This window comes from Emydura macquarii, unplaced genomic scaffold, assembly GCF_026122565.2.
Source record: "Emydura macquarii macquarii isolate MOO-44397 ecotype Brisbane River unplaced genomic scaffold, CSIRO-AGI_Emac_v2 contig_2768, whole genome shotgun sequence".
In the NCBI taxonomy this organism is placed as follows: Eukaryota; Metazoa; Chordata; order Testudines; family Chelidae; genus Emydura; species Emydura macquarii.
In genome coordinates, this window is record NW_027132905.1 from 37,347,774 (window position 1) to 37,367,792 (window position 20,019).

Below are 20,019 nucleotides of genomic sequence, written 5' to 3' on the forward strand. Positions count from 1 at the left end.
TGAAAGTAAAATACTGTTCCCACCTGGTCTTGAAACTGTGAACTCTGTACCAGAGAGCAGAAGTCGCATGTACTTCCAGTTTATTGAAAGCAAAAGCAAACCTCATCTTTCCCATCATGATTGCTTCCAAGGAAGCCTCCCAAACCAGTCTGAATACACTTAATATAATGGATCTTCCCTAGTTCTTCTGCTTCTCGAATGGTTCACAAGCACATGCAAAGCACATACATATTGATGGGTCTGTAACAAGAGGTATTAATCTAGAGGTGTTTTTGGGTTAAGGATTCCACAGGATGGCATGGGGACAACGTGGCCAGAGACCATGTATTTCACCTTCCAGTTTTACCGTTTTCCACCGGTCACAACACCACGATTGCAGCTGGTCAAGATGGACCATTCTGGGACAGCCAGTTCAGCTGCATCCTCCCATATCTTAGTCCAGATCAACAAAGATGGAACCCTTAAGAGTGGTAAGCACTAGTGGTGGAAGTGTGTTTGAAAAAGAATGGAGGTTACAGCACTTGCCAGATGGTATGTCCTCTGAGGAAGTCCTGGAGGCCGTAGCCAATTGTTTAAAAGTTATATGAGATGTCAGAATACTCCAAAGTCTATGGAGTTGGAAGGGAGACATAACAGAGCCGTGTGAAATAATGAACAGGGTAGAGACAGTACATAAGACACTCTGATTTAACCTGTGTCATCATCCTGGGTCAAGGGGCTACTCAATGAAATTAAAAGGCAGCAAATTTAAAACAGATACAAGGAAACATTTTTATATACAGTGCATAACTAACTTGTGGAACTCTGCCACAATAAATCATTTAATCCAAGAGTTTAACAAGATTCAAAACTGGACTAGATAAGTATTTGGAAAATAAGAGTTCCATCAGAGAAGATACAAATTTATAAGCGGTATAAATCTCCATGATTCAAGGTAGAACTAACTGATTGGGGCTAGGAAGAAAACATCTCTATTGTCCAATCATTCTTCAGTCGCTTACTGTGGGGTTTCTTGCACTTTCCTCTGAAGTGTCTAGTGCCTGTTGGAGATGGGATACTGCATTAAATGGACCACAAGCCTTCTAGCTATATTCTTAGGATACTGAAATCATCCAGTCACCTGGGCCTTGCTATGTGGTTTAAAAATGAATACTGAAACACATATCAATGCCGTATGGCTTTCTTACAGTTTATCAATAAAATTGTTTCTTTCTTGCTCGGCTAGTATGTTATGGCGAGAGGAAAATGCATTGGGAGACTTAAATTACATTTTTTAATAGTTCAAATGGGATTTTTGTCGATCAGATTTAGGCTTAGCTCCAAATCAAGGTAATGGACTAGTATCTACTATAATATCAAGTTTCCATTAGTTTATAACCATATAATTAAAAGTGTTCAAAATGTCAAGCCATAAGGCAAAACATCAATAAGTGCCAGTGACACAATTCAGAAATCTAGACTGCTGACTCCAGCAATAGCGACACAAATTTAAAGAGACACACAACACATCTAAGCAACCAGCCTATAGTAATCCAATCTGATTCTTTTAGCAAAAGATTTTTAATGTCTTATTAAATTCATGTCCCGAGTGTTGCAAAACTAAAATCCTATCTCCTATAGAGCATTTTTAATTTGTAAAGTTCCTTCCCTATGTGGAATAGTTAATGAAAATTAATAAGGAAAGTCCACATTAACTTAATTTTTGGTGAGTGGATGCCACTCCCAACATGAATTTAGAAGTGACTGATTCTGATAGCTCACAAATGGTTTGATCCATAGATTTATTAGATTGAAATTACAGCTGTAAAGAGGAAAGCTGGCTCAGTGGTTCTGGTGCTAGTGTGTAACTCGGTAGATATGGTTTCAATTCTTTCTCTGCTATGGACTTTTTGTCTGACCTTGGGCATATCAGGGTCACTCTGTGGCTCAGTTCCCAATCTATAAAATGGGGATAATTGCCCTGCCCTGCCTCACAAAGGTGTAGTGGGGATAAATATGGTGAAGATTGTGAGGTTCTCAGATACTGTGGTACTGGAAGCCATAGGAGTACATTGTATAGCAATGAGTCTCCTGAGATGTCATGGAGGTTTAATTTATTTTGTCAGGCATATATTCCTTTTCCTTGCAGGATCCCCAGGGTTGCAGCTAAAGTATATGGTGGACCCTGGTTTTCTGAAGCCAGGAGAGCAACGCTGGTTTTTACGTTATATAGCTGATCAGAACCTACAGATTGACATTTGGGATGGAGATTCTTTGCTCCTCATTGGATCTGCTGCAGTTAAGCTGAAGGTATGCAACTTTTCCTATACTAAGCCCACAGCTGCTGATAATGGAGAAAAAGGCCAGAACCTCTACTTAAAAGGTACAAGAACTCTGGAGTAGGGACCTCCTTTTGCTGTGTTTGTACAACACCAAGCACAATGGGGAAGAGCTCTAGGTGGTATTGCACTACAAATAAATAAAAAAAATAGCAGCCCTGCTGTGGCTGGCAGAAATGGCTACTGGATAGGTTAAGTTCAGGAAGTTTCTTACAAATGTGCATGCATTTCTTTGGTGTTAAAACTGGATTGAACAATTTTTCATAGCATGTACAATTTGTAGAAAAAAGGCAGAGTTGTGAGGTTCCTTTTACAGAAGAGCATCTTGTGCTGCTGGGGGGCCTGTGCTGGCAGAACTAGAGAATGAACGTTCTCCACTGAGTCACAGGACAGGCTTGCTATGGGCAGCAGCAGCAGCACACGTTACCCTGGCCCTACCAGTGAGCCTCCTTCTTATTCTGCAGGACCACCACCTGCAGGTCAAGGTTGGACCAGTCTCTGTGCCCCTTAACTCCTCTGCTTCTCCACTGAGGTTGCTAATGAAGAAGGGAAACCAGTGCTAACTGGCAGGAGGTGGTTTGTGGTGTAGCGACTTATCCCCTGGGAAATGGTCTGAGACTCCTTAAATCCCTGCAAACAGCCCTGGGGGAGTAAAAATTTTGGTTCATGGCTGAGCTGTCTGGATTCAGATCAGTGACCTAGAAGTGAAAGGTTCGTATCCTACTCTGAGTCCCCGAAGGTGTCCAGGCCATCAGGGTGCGACTTCCCTCTCCTTACTCCTGAATGCAGTGAAACCAGTGCTAATGAATGGGCTTCTGTCCAAATGGCCAGAACAACCTTATGCCTTCTAGAGCTTCTTTTTAACATTACGCTGTGGTAAGGATCCACCTGCTGTGTTATGGTCAGCAAAATATGACAGCAATTTATGGCTCTTATGGAAGTTTTTCTGATTCACCCCCTGCCTAACTCATAGATTCTCAGAAGAGACCATTGGGACTATCTAGTCCGACATCCTGTGTAACAAAGGCCAGAGACCTGCCCGGAGTTAATTTCTGCCTGGACTAGAGCAGGCCTTTTAGAAAAACAACCAATCTTGATTTAAAGATTTCCATTGCTGGAGAATCCACCACAGCCCTTGGGAAGTTGTTCCAATGATTAATTACCCTCACTGTGAAAAAATTGCACTTTATTTACAGTCTGAATTTGTCTTGCTTCCACTTCTATGCATTTGAACTTGTTATACCTTTTCTGCTAGATTGAAGAGTCCTCTATTATCATATTTTTTCCCTGTGACGGTAATCAAGTCACCCCTTAACTTGCTTTTTGACAAGCTAAATAGATTGAGCTCCTTGAGTCTTCACTATAAGGCATGTTTTCCAATTCTTTAGTCATTCTTGTGACTGTTTTCTAAACCCTCTCAAATTTTGCAACCTCTTTCTTGTATTGTGGACATCAGAACTGAACACAATATTCCAGTATTGATTACAGCAGTGCGAAATATAGAGGTAAAATAACTTCGCTACTCCTACTTGATATTATCCTGTTTATACATCCAAACACTGCATTAGCTACAGCGTCCTACTGTTAGCTCATGTTCAGCTGATTATCTGTTGTGACCCCAAGTCTTTTTCAGTATCACTGCTTCCCAGGATGGAGTCCTCCCATTCAGTAAGTATGGCCTGTATTCTTTGTTCCAAGATATACGGCTTTACATTTGGCCACACTGAAGTGCATATTGTTTATTTGTGCCCAGCTTACTAAGCAATCCAGATCAGTGATCTGTCCCCTTTATTATTTACCACTGCCCCAATCTTTGTATCATCTGCAAACTTTATTAGTGATGATTTTATGTTCTATTTCAAGCCATTGTTAAATACCAAGGGCCAAAAACTGATCCCTGAGGGACCTGACTAGAAACACACTCTTGATGATAGATCTCAAAATGTAATTGTAACTGGAGAACTATCAGCTAGCCAGTTTTTAATCAATCCTTTTAATATGTGTCATGTTGATTTTATATCATTTTAGTTTTTTAATAAAAAAATTGTACAGTACCAAGGCTAACATCAACTATCTTTATCAGTGAAACTTGTAATCTTGTAGAAAAAGATATCAAGTTAGTCTGACAAGATGTATTTCCATAAAACCATGTTGATAGGCATTATTTATATTACTCTCCTTTAATTTTTATTGAGTCAGCCATTACATTATATTGCCGAGGACTGATGTCAGGGTAAAAGGCCTAGAGCTATCTGGGTCATTTTGTTTACCTTTTTAAATATTGGCACAACATTAGCTTTCTTCCAATCCTCGGGAACTTCCCCAGTGTTCCAAAATTTGCTGAAAATCAACAGTAATGGTCCAGAGAGTTCTTCAACCATTTCTTTTAAAACTCTTGGATACAATTATCTGGACCTGCTGATTTAAAAATGTCGAACTTTAGCAGCTGTTTAACTGTCCTTCTGAGATACAGTTGGAATGGACAGTATTTCATCATCTTCTAATATGAATACTTCATTTGGCTTTGTCCCCCAAATACAGAACAGAAATTTGTATTGAACACTTCTGCCTTTTGTGCATTATTATTGATAGTTCTACTATTTCCCTCTAGTAATGGACCAACACCATAGTTAGAATTCCTTTTGTTCCTAACACACTTTAAAAATTCCTTCTTATTGTCCTTGACTCTGTTGGCCATTGATTTCTCCTTGTGTTTTTTGCTTCTCTTAGCAATTTCTATATTTCCTAGCTTTTAATTCATATTTGTCTCTATCAACTTCCCCCATTTTCCATTTATTATATACATATATATATTTTTAAAATGTATAGCTTCTTTTCCTTTAAGTTGGATTTTTTTTTAAAGCAGTGTACCTTTCTTTCATGATTGAGAATAGTTTAGTAGAGGCCCAAAAATCACAAACAAATCCCAATTGTCATTCACATTTTTCTCCCAAGTTCTTTTTCCCAGCTGATTGAGCACATCTCAAAACAATAACCTCCCCAAAATGCTCTTGTGAGCCTCCCAAAACCGCAGAGATGTCACAGATGTACCCAAGCAAAACAGGTGCTCTAAATGGTGTGTTGCAGTTAGCATGCCTCTACCCACTGTTTTGTGGGAGCTCATTGCACGTCACTTAACAGTGGGGATGTGCTAGTCAAGTGAGGGCAATAGTGAAACGAGTTTCTTGGAGCCTAAAGTCAAAACCAAAAGAGCAAAAGCAAAAAGGCTTTAAGTGTGATTAATACTTGTGACCTGGGAACTAAGAATGACCCCCACAAACAAAGGGTAACATGTGCAGGAACCCAGGAAAGAAGACGAACATCAGACTGGCAGAGGGTTCTTGCATAAGTCAGGAGAAGTTGAGATCTGATTTGAGGAAGGGGAGGCGGTCATAAGATTTTTCATAATTTAACAGAAATCCCTTTATCTCACTGTTTGATGGGAGATAGCAAAGAAAGCTATCCCCTTCCCCGTTTCTCCTGTATCAGATGCACACACCGGCTCACTAAGACACTTTGCTCTGGAGCACAGGGATTGCTGGCTTTGGATAAAGCATTTGTTGGGAACCCCCTTTCTGCACTCCCCCAAAGAATTGCACAGATGTAACAAATCCTCTCCTGGGCATGTGCCACTCTGGACAACGCCCCCTGACGGTAACAGCTACTCACACATTTTGGCTTCAGGTTACGTTCCTCTTGCCCCACAGCACTTGCTTCGCCAGGGTCGGACAGCAGTTCAGGTCCATCATGAGCTGGAAGTGATGACAACCGAATATGAGCAGGACACAACAGTGATGAGTGGAGACGTGCTTAAACATGGCACAGTGAAGCCCATAGGAGTCTATGCTGTTGTGAAAGGCCGACTTCACCTGAGTTTGGCCAATGTTGGTAAGAATCCCCAGTTATTCTGGCTGATTGACCATGTTTTCTGGTGAAAAATTGTTTCTTACAGAAAGTGAGTGACTCAAGATTTCTCATGTATTCTTCAGCCTGCTCATTAGATGCTTAACTCTGATGGTTATCTTCACCTGCTGCATTGCAGTTCTAGCATCAGTCTGTGGCATAGCTGGGAATCTCTTTGCTGGCTGATCTGTTACCTTCCCCTCTCCATCTTCAGTAGAGCTATCACCTCTCAAAACAGATTTGCTTTTACCTGCACCAGGATGCAATAATACTTAGCACCTGCATAGCGCTTTTCAACTATATCAAACCTCTGTGCAAAGGCAGGAAAACCATGCTATCCATACAGCTGGGCTACTAAGCTGCTAAGTTTTCAGAGGTGTTGAGTGAGGGTCAATAGCACTGACAGGTGGCACCTTGGAAAATCAGATTCGCTCAAGTTGGTCAGTCAGAGGCAGAGCCAGGAGCAGAGCCCAGTGGCCATTTTTCTTCTCCATGCTCCTTTTCCAGCGATAAGAGTGTTCAGCACTGTTACAGATGTCTCGCAGCGTGTTAGTGAAAGGTCTATTGAAAGATGGGCTCAATGCTAGTAGCCAAGAGAAGCGTTGCCTCACTGGCCTTCAGGGCTGAAACTAAGCTCTTGTGGTGTTCATGAGCTTGTCTTGAAGGCTGCAAAACTTAGGAGCCTCACACACGTGAGGAACCTGATATTGCAACCCTGAGGGACGTATTGGGTGTCTGGCTAACCCAGAGTTTCAATTAGTCGACTATCAGCATTTGTAACTGGATTGTGTTTGTTCACCAGCCATGAAATGGGACCTCAGAATAATTTGATGATGGTGCTAGAAGTTTGTCTAATTTCAATGCTTCAGCAAGTGCCTCGGTGCCTTCTCATTTTATAACTCCCTCAAGCAGCCATCCCTCTGCACCTGCTCCCGTACTCTAGGGCCACCCATTCTTTCCTTTCTTTGGGAGCCTGTGCGTATCACAGAAAGGCTATGCTGGATCAGAACTGTCTCTGCCCATTGCTATCATTGGGTTCTGCACTAAAAATTCAAGACTACAAATGGCTCTGACTCTTTACAGTATTTCCAAAATGGTTTTATTCTGGCAAAATGAAAAGCACACCTGTGCTGCTGTGGCGCCACGGAAATGATGTATCTGGCCCTGCAGGTCCCTGTGCACGCAAGGAAAGAAAACGAGACCCAGCAGAGCTCTGGGCTTAGGCTGATTAGAGAATTTTCAGTTGCCTGAAAAAAACCAACAGGTTCTAAACGCCAATCTCATATTATCCTGTACAAACCCTCCACCTACAATAAGTAATAACAGCAGGCTTCAGAAAGAGGAGGAAATGCACAGCTCATTAATTCTGTTTTGAGCTTTCTGCCTGCTTGTTTACAAATGTACAATCCAAGGCAGCTTTGAAACAGACAGAATGGAAACAGGGACACTCAATTAGGTGCTAGCAAAATAACTCCGAAACATGGGAGAAACTGACGAGATGCACAAAGCTGTACATATAAGAAAACCAAACTTGTAAGAACATTATGCTTCCTAGAATTTATTGGGTACATTTTTTTTTAATATTTAATTCACACTTTTATAAATGTGCAGTGACTCCAGGTTCTAAAATCTTATCTTCAGAAGAAAGATTAGCTCCATTATATGATATCTTAAATTGTCATTTTTATACTTTGCCTGCAAGAATGTGATAAGCTCCTGGGAAGGAGAGTGTAAGATTCATAACCCAGAGAACAGTTTAGCGCAAACCCAGCAAAGGAAACCAATTATCAAATGACAAATACTAGAAAAAAAACCCAACAACAACAACAACAACCACCCACCACATTGTATCAATACAGCTGCCACTCCGATTTCCTTGGTAAATTTTGTTTGATTTCAAAATAATATTAGTATCTTTTTGAAAATTCCTTGTAAAATTTGGGACTGAACCGTTGAACCACAGTCCTTTTCTGTAAACTGGATGGCAGCTGTGTGATATTTAGAGAGAGAGAAATGGGGTCAAACAGCCAGACAAGGGCATTTTTTATTCCATTTGTCACCTGCTGCACCCATTTCTGCCTCTGTACTACATCATCAATTTAAAATCTAGTCAGTTTCAAAAAGTGAGTTCAAAGCAATTTCAGATGCTGCTCCTACTCCTGGATCCCATTGCCAATCTGCATGGTTGTGCAACCTCATTTTCCTGTCTTTTAAAATGCTCTTCCCCCTGGTTGCTGTGTGAGAGACCCACACAAACAATAAGGGGAAACTGACCATTCAGGAGAAGCAGCAACACTGACTAAGCACAAAGTACTGTCAAATGCACAGTAAACAAACTGGGAAAGATGTCTTAAATCTCCTTCAGTTCTAGTAATCTTGACTATTACTCATAACATTTTCCATCAAAGTGTTTCTTTTTAAATTGACTGTAACCTTTTAAATTCAGCTGCAGAAAGAGAAGCTTCCGCTACTCAGAGTGGCTAATCCTTCTATTGCCATTCAAGTGAAGTGCTAGGAGGGATTAGCTTTAAATGGAGCTAAATGGCACCTTTATAACATGATATTTTTCTGATTTTTGGCAGTGTAGAAACGATCAACAAGGTGATTTTAAATAGCGAAGTTCGTGTCTCTCAGAGATGCGCTCCGTAGGGTTGCAGATTTCCACTGGGAGAATGTGTGAACTACTCCAAGTCCAGGAGTGCTGTTCTCAGCAGTGCTGATGGAGGTAGACTGCAGATCAGAGTTGCACTGACACTATCCGTAACATCGTGAGAGCTTCAGGGCACACACCGGGTGGATAGTGTTAATGTTCTCACTGCCCGTGTTAATATTCTCAGATGCCTAAACAGCTTCAGCTATTTCTGCTAATGGTGCCTTTACAGGAGTTGTACACATGAGGAAAATATATATGTGTGACTGCTGGAGTGTCCTTACATTCAAGAGCTGTATCTAGCTATTGTATTTTGCGGTGTGGCAGTCACCTGAGCACCTCTATTTTGTAGTTCCTAAGAACGGCTGGACTGGCTCAGATCAGTGGTCCATCCAGCCTCGTATCCTGTCTTCCGACAGTCCATCATGCACGGCAACAATACAGCACAGTCTGTGTTCACAGCAGACGATCCTACAAACTGTAATGGCGGATGGTCTCATCTCAGCTGAGGTCACAGCTCACATTGTGTAGATTTAACACTTGGCCTGCCACTTGGCTCTTTGTTGTGCCAGAAACTGAGTTCTTCCCAGGCTGCTCTGGGGAGATATGCCTGGAATCAGCAGTGCTGCTGTCTCTTGCAAGCACTCGTCTCCGCATGTTGGGGGGACTGGCATGGTCCTTTCTTCATCCCATCTCTTTGGAGCTGCTCCAGCTGGGTGCAGTTCCTCTGCTTTTCAGAGAGTATGACAGGCCCATGCTCAGGGGTGTAAATAGGGTGTGGGGAGGAGAATGCACCTTGACCCTCCTCTAGGCACTTATACAGGGCCCACTGGGATCCAGCCCTAAATACTGAAAAGCCCTTCCAGGTGCTGCAGCCAAACGTCTCCCAATTTCTCCACATTTACTGAGTTTTTATCCGAAGGACAGAGTGCATTTCTAGGTTAGGGAAATCCACAGACAACTTTATAGCCTCATCCCGTACTGTTGGGGATAGCCTATATCTGGATGTAAATTACAGCAGCATACAGAGCTGACAAGACAGTAAATGGATCAATGGTAGGGCTAGTTTTTCTTCGCTTTATCTATGAGCTAGTACATGGGAGGAAGAGACATTAGAGTGACAAACTTTGTCAATGATACAAGTAACTGCCATGGAGTACTTGTGCCTCTTGGAGGTTATAAAATCTCGTCCCCCTAGCTCCAGGGACTCTGGACAGCTATTGGCTCTTTTAGGATGTGTGTTTTTTTAGCATAAGTAGGATATGTATGGTAGCAATAAAGGAAATGTGTCACTTATATACTGCAAAGACCTATAGCAAAAAATCCAACACAGTGTCCACATCGGTTAGTTAATGGGACATTAACCTGTTCCTTACGGGAAAAGCCCTATAAATATAGCAGTGAGGAAACCTATGAGGTTCTGCAGCAGTCACCCTAAAATCTATTAAATGTAATAGAGACTTGAATCTATTTGTTATTGCTGACTTCTTTTTTTTGAACCATCCTGCAAAATTCTATAGCAGGGATATAATTTTCTTTTAAATTCATAGGAAGGTCCAAAAGTCCTGTAGAAAAGTCATCATTTGCTATTAAAGTCTACAGAACTTTTCTATAAGGGGCAAATTTTCTTGTAGCATGTTGGCATGGCCACAGTATGTATTTTCTTCAGTGGCAACACCGAGAAGTACAAACTTCTTTCCTGTGTGATCACTCAGAAAGCAAGACCGTGTTTTAAGTCTCCCAAACTTGACCTTTTCTTACCAAAGTGATTAGTGTTGTTTTTGGCCTATCTAGTGCATGTCTTGTCAGCCAATCAGTTCATTTGGCAATTTCCATTCCTCAGAACAACAGACAAATTCCAAATTGCATTTACTTCATCTGAGAGGTAACCTGGAGTAATAAAGGTTTTAGCAGGAGGAGACGCTCATTTTTCAGAGGTGCTTTTGAAATCTGAAAAACTTTGGCAAGGTTCCTGAGAGTCTGTTACAGAATGAGAAGAAATATGTCTGTCTCTACCACAGTCATGGGAGAATTGTCTTTACAACACATCAAATTGCTTGTTTGTGGAAGCCAATATCTTTCTGTAGATACACGATGCCTCAACTCCTTAACTTCATTAGAACGGTGAGAGAGTGAAGGTTTTGCTGTGGCTATGGTTCTCTGAGGATGCCTGTGTACCAATAATCAAAGACATTCATAGATAAAAAAGCCTCCTTTGATAACCTTCTCTGGGTTAGAAGGAAGATGGTTTTGATATTTATCAAGCAAAGCCTGATATGTAACAAAGACATCTGAGATTGAGAGAGAGACTCCAGCTGGTTAGAGCAGCTGCAGACAGGCAAAGCCAGGACTTTTGAACATTCAGAGGACTTCCTACAGCTCAGTCTGGACCTGCTCTGTCCTGTTTGCTCCAACCCCCCATTCCCCTCCCTCAGTGTCTTTTCACCTCAGCTTCCACTGCAAACCTGCCTCTTGCACACTCTTCTCCCCAGCCCTGCCCCACTCACCCCTCTTCCTTTTAATGTCACTCACTCACTCATTGCATCACCATGCTGTTTGCAACCCTCACATAGTTCACTCTGCTGTTATGTTCTACCCTTTCCCCCACCCCGAGTCTGTCAGGTTTATTTAGATGGTAAGTTATTCAAGGCAGGACTGTTGGCTACTCTGTTTTTGTACAGCATGTAGCACAATCGGCCCCACTTTTCATTGGTCATTAAGTACTACTGTAATAAACACGATTAATAATAATAAATGAACTGAAGTCCTCTTAAGTGACTGCAGAAGCGCACTATTATGTTTCAAGATCACAAAGCACGTGCTTTTTTTTACTCAGCTACCAAAAAAACCTAGTACAAATAGGGTAACAAGAACACACTTTGCTTTGACAAGGGGAAGCACTGATTTGTCAAGTATCTGCATTTAAATTATATGGGCTAACTATTCAGCTGGGGGTGCTAGACCAATATGTGAAACATTCCTATCACATAACTGCCATGCAACGTGCTGTAAACACAGCTCTCACGCGTGTTGGTGCAGATGGGTATTTTATTAACATTGCTCTCGGGTATGTCGATTTGTTTTGTATGCTTATTTGTTCTGGTTCTGTGAAAGGAAACAGACTGAAGTTTGTAGAGAGCTGAGAAAGGAAAAGAAAAACACACAGGCAAAGAAGGGAAAGTTAACTTGGAAAAATGGAATTCGCTAAACAAATTTTTTCCAAAGGGGTTGCTCTTCTTCTCTTGTCAGAGAACTGGTTAATTTTGGGCCAGGGCTGGACAGAAGTTAGATACGTTGAGCCAAATTCTGATTTCAGTGGAATTTTGCTAATTTATAGCAGCAGGGAATTGGATGGTTTATATTTTACTGCATGTTGTGATCTGGCATCTGTGTTCTGCAGTAACATGAAGCAGCTGGCAACAGGCGCACCTGGGAGGACAGTGTGTGCTGTATTATAATAAATATTATCCATCTCCATAAGTGGAGGTAAAAGCCTTCAGTGTGAAATGTGTCAGTGTTCTCTGTCAGGTTCCATCCCCCCTGCTGACACTAACTGGCCTCTTGCTAGCAATCCTGACAGAGAGTGGACCGTGCAGATAAAACTCTCCTGGCTCCAAGAGGTGGTTACACCAGGGCAGGGCTGAAGCATGTTATCCCTGTGTCTGTGCGAACCTTGCATGGCTGCCGTCGCTGCTGTAGATAAACAGAAGGCGTTGGACTCCAGGGACATCCATCTGGCTCCTTCTTCAGCACTGAGCCATTATTAAAAACAAAGGTTTTTTTGTGGGTGCTCAGTAGCTTAATGAGTAGAGCACAGGATGGGGAGCCCCGGGTTCTGTTCGTGGCTCTGCCATTGGCCTGCTGGGTGACCTTTGGCAAGTCACTTTCTGTGCCTCAGTTTCCCCATCTGTAAAATGATGTTATAAAGTGCTTTGAGATCTGCTGAGGGAAAGTGCTGTGTAAGTGCTAAGTATTGTTATTCATACTGCTCCCATTACAGTCATTGTTAAAACGCACATTGGCTTTAATGGTAGCAAAGACAGGCCAAATGAGCAGTTTAGAGTTTAGAAAATCCTACCCTCAGAGTCCAACTTAAGAAGCACCGTCTGGGGATCACTGCTGTGCCTGAGTCATGCTGATCCCTCTCCAGTGGGGCAGATCCCCTGGAGCCCGTGTGCCCATCTTCACCAACTCTGTCCTTCTGCCACAGGTCATGTGTGTGAGCAGAAGCTGAAGAAATCAAAGTCCTTGCCACCCTCCCGCTCTCGCATCGTCTCCTTGCATGATGGGAACAGTGGCTTCCACGGAGGCAGCTTGTTCTCCCTTAATACTCATGGGGGTAAGTCCTGCTGACTCCTAGCTCACTGTATCCTGGCAATAGTTTTTCTCCTATGAGCTATTAAAAGTACAAAAGGTTCCGATTGCTCACAGACACAAGTGCAGTGTAATGTGTCCCTGAACTCGGTGTTTCCTCTCTCCCCCACAATATCATTTTACAAACATACGTCCTACCAGTGTGAAGGGGTCCATCGTCTAGTGAGTTGCTGGGCATTTTGTTCCCAAAATTATCTCACCCCCAGGCTGCAGCCTGCTCAGCTCCCCTGGGCTCTGAATGTTCAGAGTCTGATGGTGCTCACAAAAATATACAGAGAGGCGGAGCTACAATCAGATTCCACTGAATTCCCTCATCAGCCAATATTAGATGATGCTTTTCTCCAGGCTTGGTCCAATTCCTCAAATACTGTCGGGTCCAGGAGGGAAATCCTTAGCTGCTAAGACACTGAGGCATTGTGTCCAGCCTTTAGTAAACTGAAAAGCCTGCCTACCCCCTTGCATTTCTGCTAGAAAGGAAGCTATTGTCAGAAAAACACTTGTGTGAGCATCCATCAGCTGAGTGGATGATTCACAGGCCATATTCTCTCACGTCATTAACCAGACAAAGTGTTTGCTGAGCTTGGCTCTGTGAAAATCAAGCTTTACTCTCCAGCTGGGAGCCTGAATACCTGGGATTGTATAAGTGGAATTTGCTTTCCTGTTAGTCTGCAGTTGCAGGGGATGAGAGATGGCTGTTGATTTTCAGCTTAGCAGTGATTTAAACTCTCCTATATCAGAGAGCAGCAATAGCCCATGTATTTAGAGATGGGAGGGCTCAATTTGAAAATTATATTCCTTTAAGTAATTATTGAAGTTTTGTGGCCTGCTTACCTTTACATAGACCTGGACAAAGAGTTTTGTGCCCATCCGGTGAAGGGGTGTCTGTTGCATTCAGGAAATGGGAATCCTTTACTATGTCCAGGTTCAGATGAGCTTAGCATACAGTTCGCCCAGACCTGCCTTTAACAATGGTCAGTGCCTGACATGTAAGGTCTTTCAAACACTTATCCTGCTTGTCATTTTCACTTAGGCCTATTGACACTGCGCTGGCAGCATCAATGAGTCTGCACCCTCGTTTAAATGAGAATCAGTCTCTTAGAGATCTAAATGAATCTCTCCACATTCCGCTCTTCACCTCACTAAACACACATTTGTGCAGAGATGCAAATGCACAAGAGCATAGACGCACACATACATATACGTTCTGCACCCCATTTATATCGCTATGCTATCCAGGATGCATTTGCGCAGTTAGAATTGGGTATATTTCTTGAGTAATAATAGTTGAAATATTTTACCAAATTAAGCACCTATTCCTGAAGGAGATCCAGGTGGTGTGTGAACTGAAAGAGAGCTGCCCATAAGCAGAATTTCCCAGGGGAGATAGGTGGCACAGAAATACTAGTACGCATTATGCCTACTTTTAATGGACTTTCTGAGGAGTGTCAATAGTACAGGTTGTCCCATTGTGCCCTATGTCTAAGCTAGTGTGTGAGATATACCAGCAGCTGTATTCCCAATGAAACCCTGGACAGTCTTCTGGGCACCACACACTGGAAAAGATGTGCAAATTAGAGAAAGTCCAGAGGAGAGCAACGAAAATGACTAAAAGTCTAAAAAGCATGACCAGTGAGGAAAGATTGAAAAAACTGGGTTTATTTAGTCTGGAGAAGAGAAGACTGAGGGGGGACATGATAACAGTCTTCAAGAACATTAAATGTTGTTATAAAGAGGAGGGTAATTACTTCTAGTCCTGTCCTCAGTGGTAAGGAGAACAATTTATGGGCTTAAATTGCAGCAAGGGAGAGGTAGGTTAGACATTAGGGAAAATCTTTTCAGCTGTCAGGGTAGTTAAGCACTGGAACAAATTATCTAGGGAGGTTGTGGAATCTCCGTCATTGGAGGTTTTTCAGCACAGGTTAGACAAACACCTGACAGGGATGGTCTAGATGATACTTAGTCCTGCCTCAGTTCTTCCCAGTCCCTTCCAGTCCTACATTTCTATGATTTTAGGATGAGGCATATGAAGTGTTGAAATAATTAGATGTTTTGCACAAAGTGTTAAAAATGTAATGCAGGAAGAACAATAATCAGAGATTTTAAGGCCAAAGGGACCATTGTGATCATCTAATCTGACCTGCATAGCACAGAAATTCTTGCATTCAACCCTCATCTTGTGGTTGAGCTAGAGAACATTTTGATGATATGACTCAGAGGGAATTGAATGTTTCAGAGAGCATGCGTGTGTGCATGTATGTCAGGACTCATGCAAGTGTGTGTGTCTGTTCCCTAGAGAACCTCAAAAGGTTCAGTTCAGAGAAAAGTCAAAGATTTAGATTTTGATCCAAATTCTATGACCTGAAAACCCTTCAAAAACATGCTCTCCCACAAGATTTCCACTCATTCCTAAATCCTGTCTGAATACTCTCTCCCACAGCCCATCTTCTTCTAATTCAGCAGGAATTAGGAAGCACAGAGCTATGGAAATGTAAGTGCCTGGTTGGAGGTCACAGTCCCCAGTGGAGTGTGCCATGTGCTTTGTGCACTCATGGGGCAGAGTGGCTTGGATGAATGCGCCCTCCATGGAATGGTTTTGATAACAGAACATTCAGCTTTTCAATTGCAGAAGCTTCCCCACTGAGATAGACTTTTCCTGCCAGGCACCCTCCTTTCCCATTAACTTTTTACATGGCTCATAAAGTTAAACACTGTGGACATTTTCTAAAACACTACTATTGCTAAAATACAAGTATTTTGGCTCAAAATGTCTGAACCAATTTGCCATGTCCAGGAAGCAGTTAAATGGATTTAAAATTAAATTGGGGTGGGTAATTTGCAAATACCACTGTTTACCAATTTTTAAAGAAAATGGAATGGCAGCAAGACTCAAACAGTGTCTGTGTGGAGCTGCACGCCATGTGGCAAGTTTAATCCCATGCCTGGTGGTGGATTGTATTTCATGTATTCAATATTTGGCTGGCACTTTAATCGGGAGTTGCTCCAGTGTTAATTTTGTGGAGAAGTGAGGGAGGGGAATGAAAGAACATTTTAATAAAAATGTAGATGTGTGTATAGTGTACAGCAGGAAACAGGCAGGTTTTGAATTAAGGAAGAGGAACACAATTCCCTTAACGTTTGGTGGCTTGAGGTTGTTTGATTTATACAGTCACCATAATATCCAGATGAATATATAGTCCCATAAATCCCAGATGCTTGTTATTTATTCCGTATTTAATCCATGCCTCGTAGTTATATTGTCAGTACTCAGAGGTACTTGTGTTGGCCACAGTTGGGATCATTGCAGGCCTCCATCAACAAGCCAGAGAGAAATAATATAGCACAATATGTCACTTGGCTTTCCTTCCTGCTCAGATCTGGCATGATGATCACGTGGCAGGAGAGCTGTGATTTGTCTGCTGGGTGTGAGAGGCTCCAGCAACTGCATCAAATAAATAACTCTGTTCAGCCCTGGGCATGTGGTTTTCCCTGCCCATTTCAGTGCCAAACACTAGGAGAAGGACTTTTGGTATCAACTCCACCAACTATCCAGGCTTCCACTGGGACAGCTCAGCTTTAACCATCCCCCCATAGGCCAGACGGGCTTGGCCAAGGAAAGAGTAGCATGTACCTCAGAGTGGCTGTCCCCTAGCTCCTCTGCCTGGTGGTTACAGCTTCACAAAGCTTGCTGGTCTAGAAGGCTTCAAACACATGCCTGCTTGAGGCAACTCACATCAGTCTATCTGTCTGTTTGCCCATGTCATCCGTCCAGCTCCCTGACTCGGCCGGCTGCTGTGCTCCTCCCCGGCATCCCAGCTCTCTCAGCCCCAGGCTCTTACACTTGTTTCTTTTGCACCCAGTGAAGAACGTGTCCCAAGCCCAGAAGTTAGCGGATGTGGACAGCGAGCTGGCTGCCATGCTGTTCAGCCGCCAGCAGGAAGTGAGCACAGCTTTTCCACACGGCAACCATGAGGCCAGCGCCGTCCGCAGGCGGAAGCTGGAGAGGATGATGATGGTGCGACAGCTCGAAGCCCAGGAGGACGTCAGTGGGAGGAGAGCACATCTCCTGGTGAGGAGCACAAAGTGCTGTTAGAATGATCTCGGTCCCAGCGAGCAGATGGGAGCCAGGCCTGACAAAACACGGTGTAGCATCTCTCGAGTCCGGGCTGGGGTGGGGGTGGGGGAGGCGTTCCTTTGGATGAATCCTCAGACAAATGGGGAAACGGTCTACATCAGTGTACTGGTCACAGGCTTCTCTTTCTCTATAGGGCCGGCGTGAGGAGCGCATTCAGCACTCCCGAGATCTGCAGATTATTGATGCCTACCGGGAGCGCGTCAAGGCCGAGAACATCTCCAGCATGCTGAGTCAAGCCATCACCACCAACTACACGCTCTACGCCACACTGGGCTCAGCAGAGTTCTTTGAGTTTGCCCTGAAAAACCCATACAACGTCCAGCACACGGTGATGATCGAGGTCGACCATCCTGAGCTCAGGTAGGAGCCAAAAGCATTCTCCCCTCCAAAATACTGCACCTGACACTTGGAAAGCCATCCCCGAGTGAAGAGGAGCTCGTGGAAGTGTGCGACAAGCGGTGTCTTTGGGATAGAGCTTGTTGCTTTTCTGTCTAACATTTGAGGCTTTATTGGGCAAAAGAGGTCAGTATTTAATGAGGGCTCCATCATACAGCAATAACCTGCTCCCTGCCCCAGAGATTTCCCATGTCTTTGTTTTCTTTCCACTGCCCATGTCACTATCCAAAGGGATGGGAGAATGCAAGCTACCCACTGAGAAGCTAAGCTTTGATTAGGAGTTACCACAGTAGGCCAAATCTACCCCATTGATCCTGCCTCTAACAGTGACCTGAACCCATTGATTGAGAGAAATGCAGCCATCACCTGTAATTCACATCTTGCACTGTGCAGCGTTCGGTAGGGGTGTGTGTGTGCTGCGGGAGAGGAGAGGTCTTCATTTCCCAAACTGAAAGGGTGGTTGATTTTGGATTTTCCTTTCATGTAATGTGTGCACATTCCAGCCATTGTCTTTGTTCCAACCCCCACCATGCGTGTTGGGGTGTAGGTGTAACTCTCAGCCTTATTTTGGGGTGGGGGGGGGGAGGAACCCTAGATCCGGGGCTGCTGTGTCCCAAGTGATTCTGCCTGTGATTTTTTCCAGTGTTATTGTGGACAGTAGGGAGTGGAGACACTTCAAAGAGCTGACCCAGACCATTACTACGCCAGTAGAAGAGGACATGTTCCATCTTCAGGATCACCTCAAGCCTCAGGTCTACTTGCGCCCTAAAGAGACCATTCACATTCCATTTAAATACCAGACCTTCTCCATAGACCCCACTATCATGATGCAGGTATTCACAACACCCTCTCTCTTTTACTGTACTGTGACATAGGACAAATAAAACAATAAGGAAAGAGCCCATTTGGCTTCCATCATTATCTAGAATTAAACATGATGCTAACAGTATAAACTTCTATGTTCATTTTATAACCGATGCTGTTTCTAGCAGGTGATGGGTAATATACCACTTTGCTTCACATCAGCTGTTCTTTATACTGCTTTCTATACCATTTTCATTTTTCTGTTCCTGCTGTCTGGTATCACACCAAGAAATGTACAGAAATTTGACTTAGCTTATACGGGGAGGCCTAAAAATATCAGGTCTCTGTTGCAGAGGGGCAATGGCTGAAAGTCTTTGGGAGATGTCAGAAATATCACAGGAAGAGGGCCTCCTATAATCTTTCCTCTTCTGGCCCCAGCCAGAACCAGGAAATAAAGAACACACAAAATTGACCTTGAAGGATGAGCCAGTTCTTATTTTTTTCCAAACGGATTTGTCCATCGGTTCTGGTTGAATAATAGCAAACAAACTCAGTATTTGTGAGGCTCACATGAGATTTTCCTCTTAGCCTATTAAAAAAGAGAGGTCTCAAATTGTAAAGACAAGATGCCAGCTTCAGGGGAAACTATCCCCTCAGTCTTTGCAACTGGCTCACATCCACCTGTGCTTCTCAGTTCTTGATGTGTTAAGATCCAGGACCAAATTCATTGCTGGTGTAACTCCATCAGTGGGATGGATGCGACCCTTAGTCTGCTCTTTAGAAAGATAAAACTGGTGTTTAAAATTAGATTGTATCCAGATTGTTCCCTTTTTAGCTCAGTGCCACAGAAAAAATGAATAGGCGAGGCAAAGCTGCTGGGTGCTTGTAGAATTCAGAGTGGTTAGGTCAGAGGTACAAGGCAGCTTTGTAAATCTGGAGTGCTCCTTTAACTCTCATCATCTGAACCCTCTTGTATGCCACTAACAATCCCCCTCGCAGTCTCTTAATGCTGTCTGCAATGCGTTGCACTATTTTATTGGTGTTCAGAGATTCTAGCAAAGCAACCAATGATGAGAAAATGCAGAAATATATAAAAGCAACACTCACTTCCTCACCAACACTGTGATGAGTCCAATAATAGCAATACATTTGCAATTCAGTGTTTTAAAATTAGTACCTGAATTCCCAGGTGCAAGGGAGAAGCTCTTCTAGAGCAGTGCACTTTGTGTTTTACGGGACATTATCTTTCAGATCTGTATAGTGGATCTCTGCTCTCCCGACGTGCATGGAACTGTCATTGATCTGTGTGTGTAAAGAGCAGCATATCAAGAGCAGAAGGACAGCTGGTGGCTCTGTGAGGAGAATTTTGCCCTTACTAGTTTTTATTGTGATATGGTTTCTTAAACATTATAGATTTAGGTCAAAACAGTGATGAAAATTTC

General features: G+C 43.0%; 1 protein-coding gene across 1 annotated transcript in view; it reads left to right on the forward strand.

Moving 5' to 3' along the window:
* NPHP4 (nephrocystin 4) overlaps positions 1 to 20,019 on the forward strand; it is a 99,301-nt gene that overhangs the window by 68,187 nt on the left and 11,095 nt on the right. The window contains exons 15-21 of the mRNA XM_067567095.1: positions 283 to 470; positions 2,129 to 2,289; positions 6,026 to 6,206; positions 13,082 to 13,210; positions 17,103 to 17,311; positions 17,511 to 17,737; positions 18,417 to 18,606. Of these exons, the coding sequence (XP_067423196.1) occupies positions 283 to 470; positions 2,129 to 2,289; positions 6,026 to 6,206; positions 13,082 to 13,210; positions 17,103 to 17,311; positions 17,511 to 17,737; positions 18,417 to 18,606 (1,285 nt within the window). The remainder of the gene's footprint in view (positions 1 to 282; positions 471 to 2,128; positions 2,290 to 6,025; positions 6,207 to 13,081; positions 13,211 to 17,102; positions 17,312 to 17,510; positions 17,738 to 18,416; positions 18,607 to 20,019) is intronic.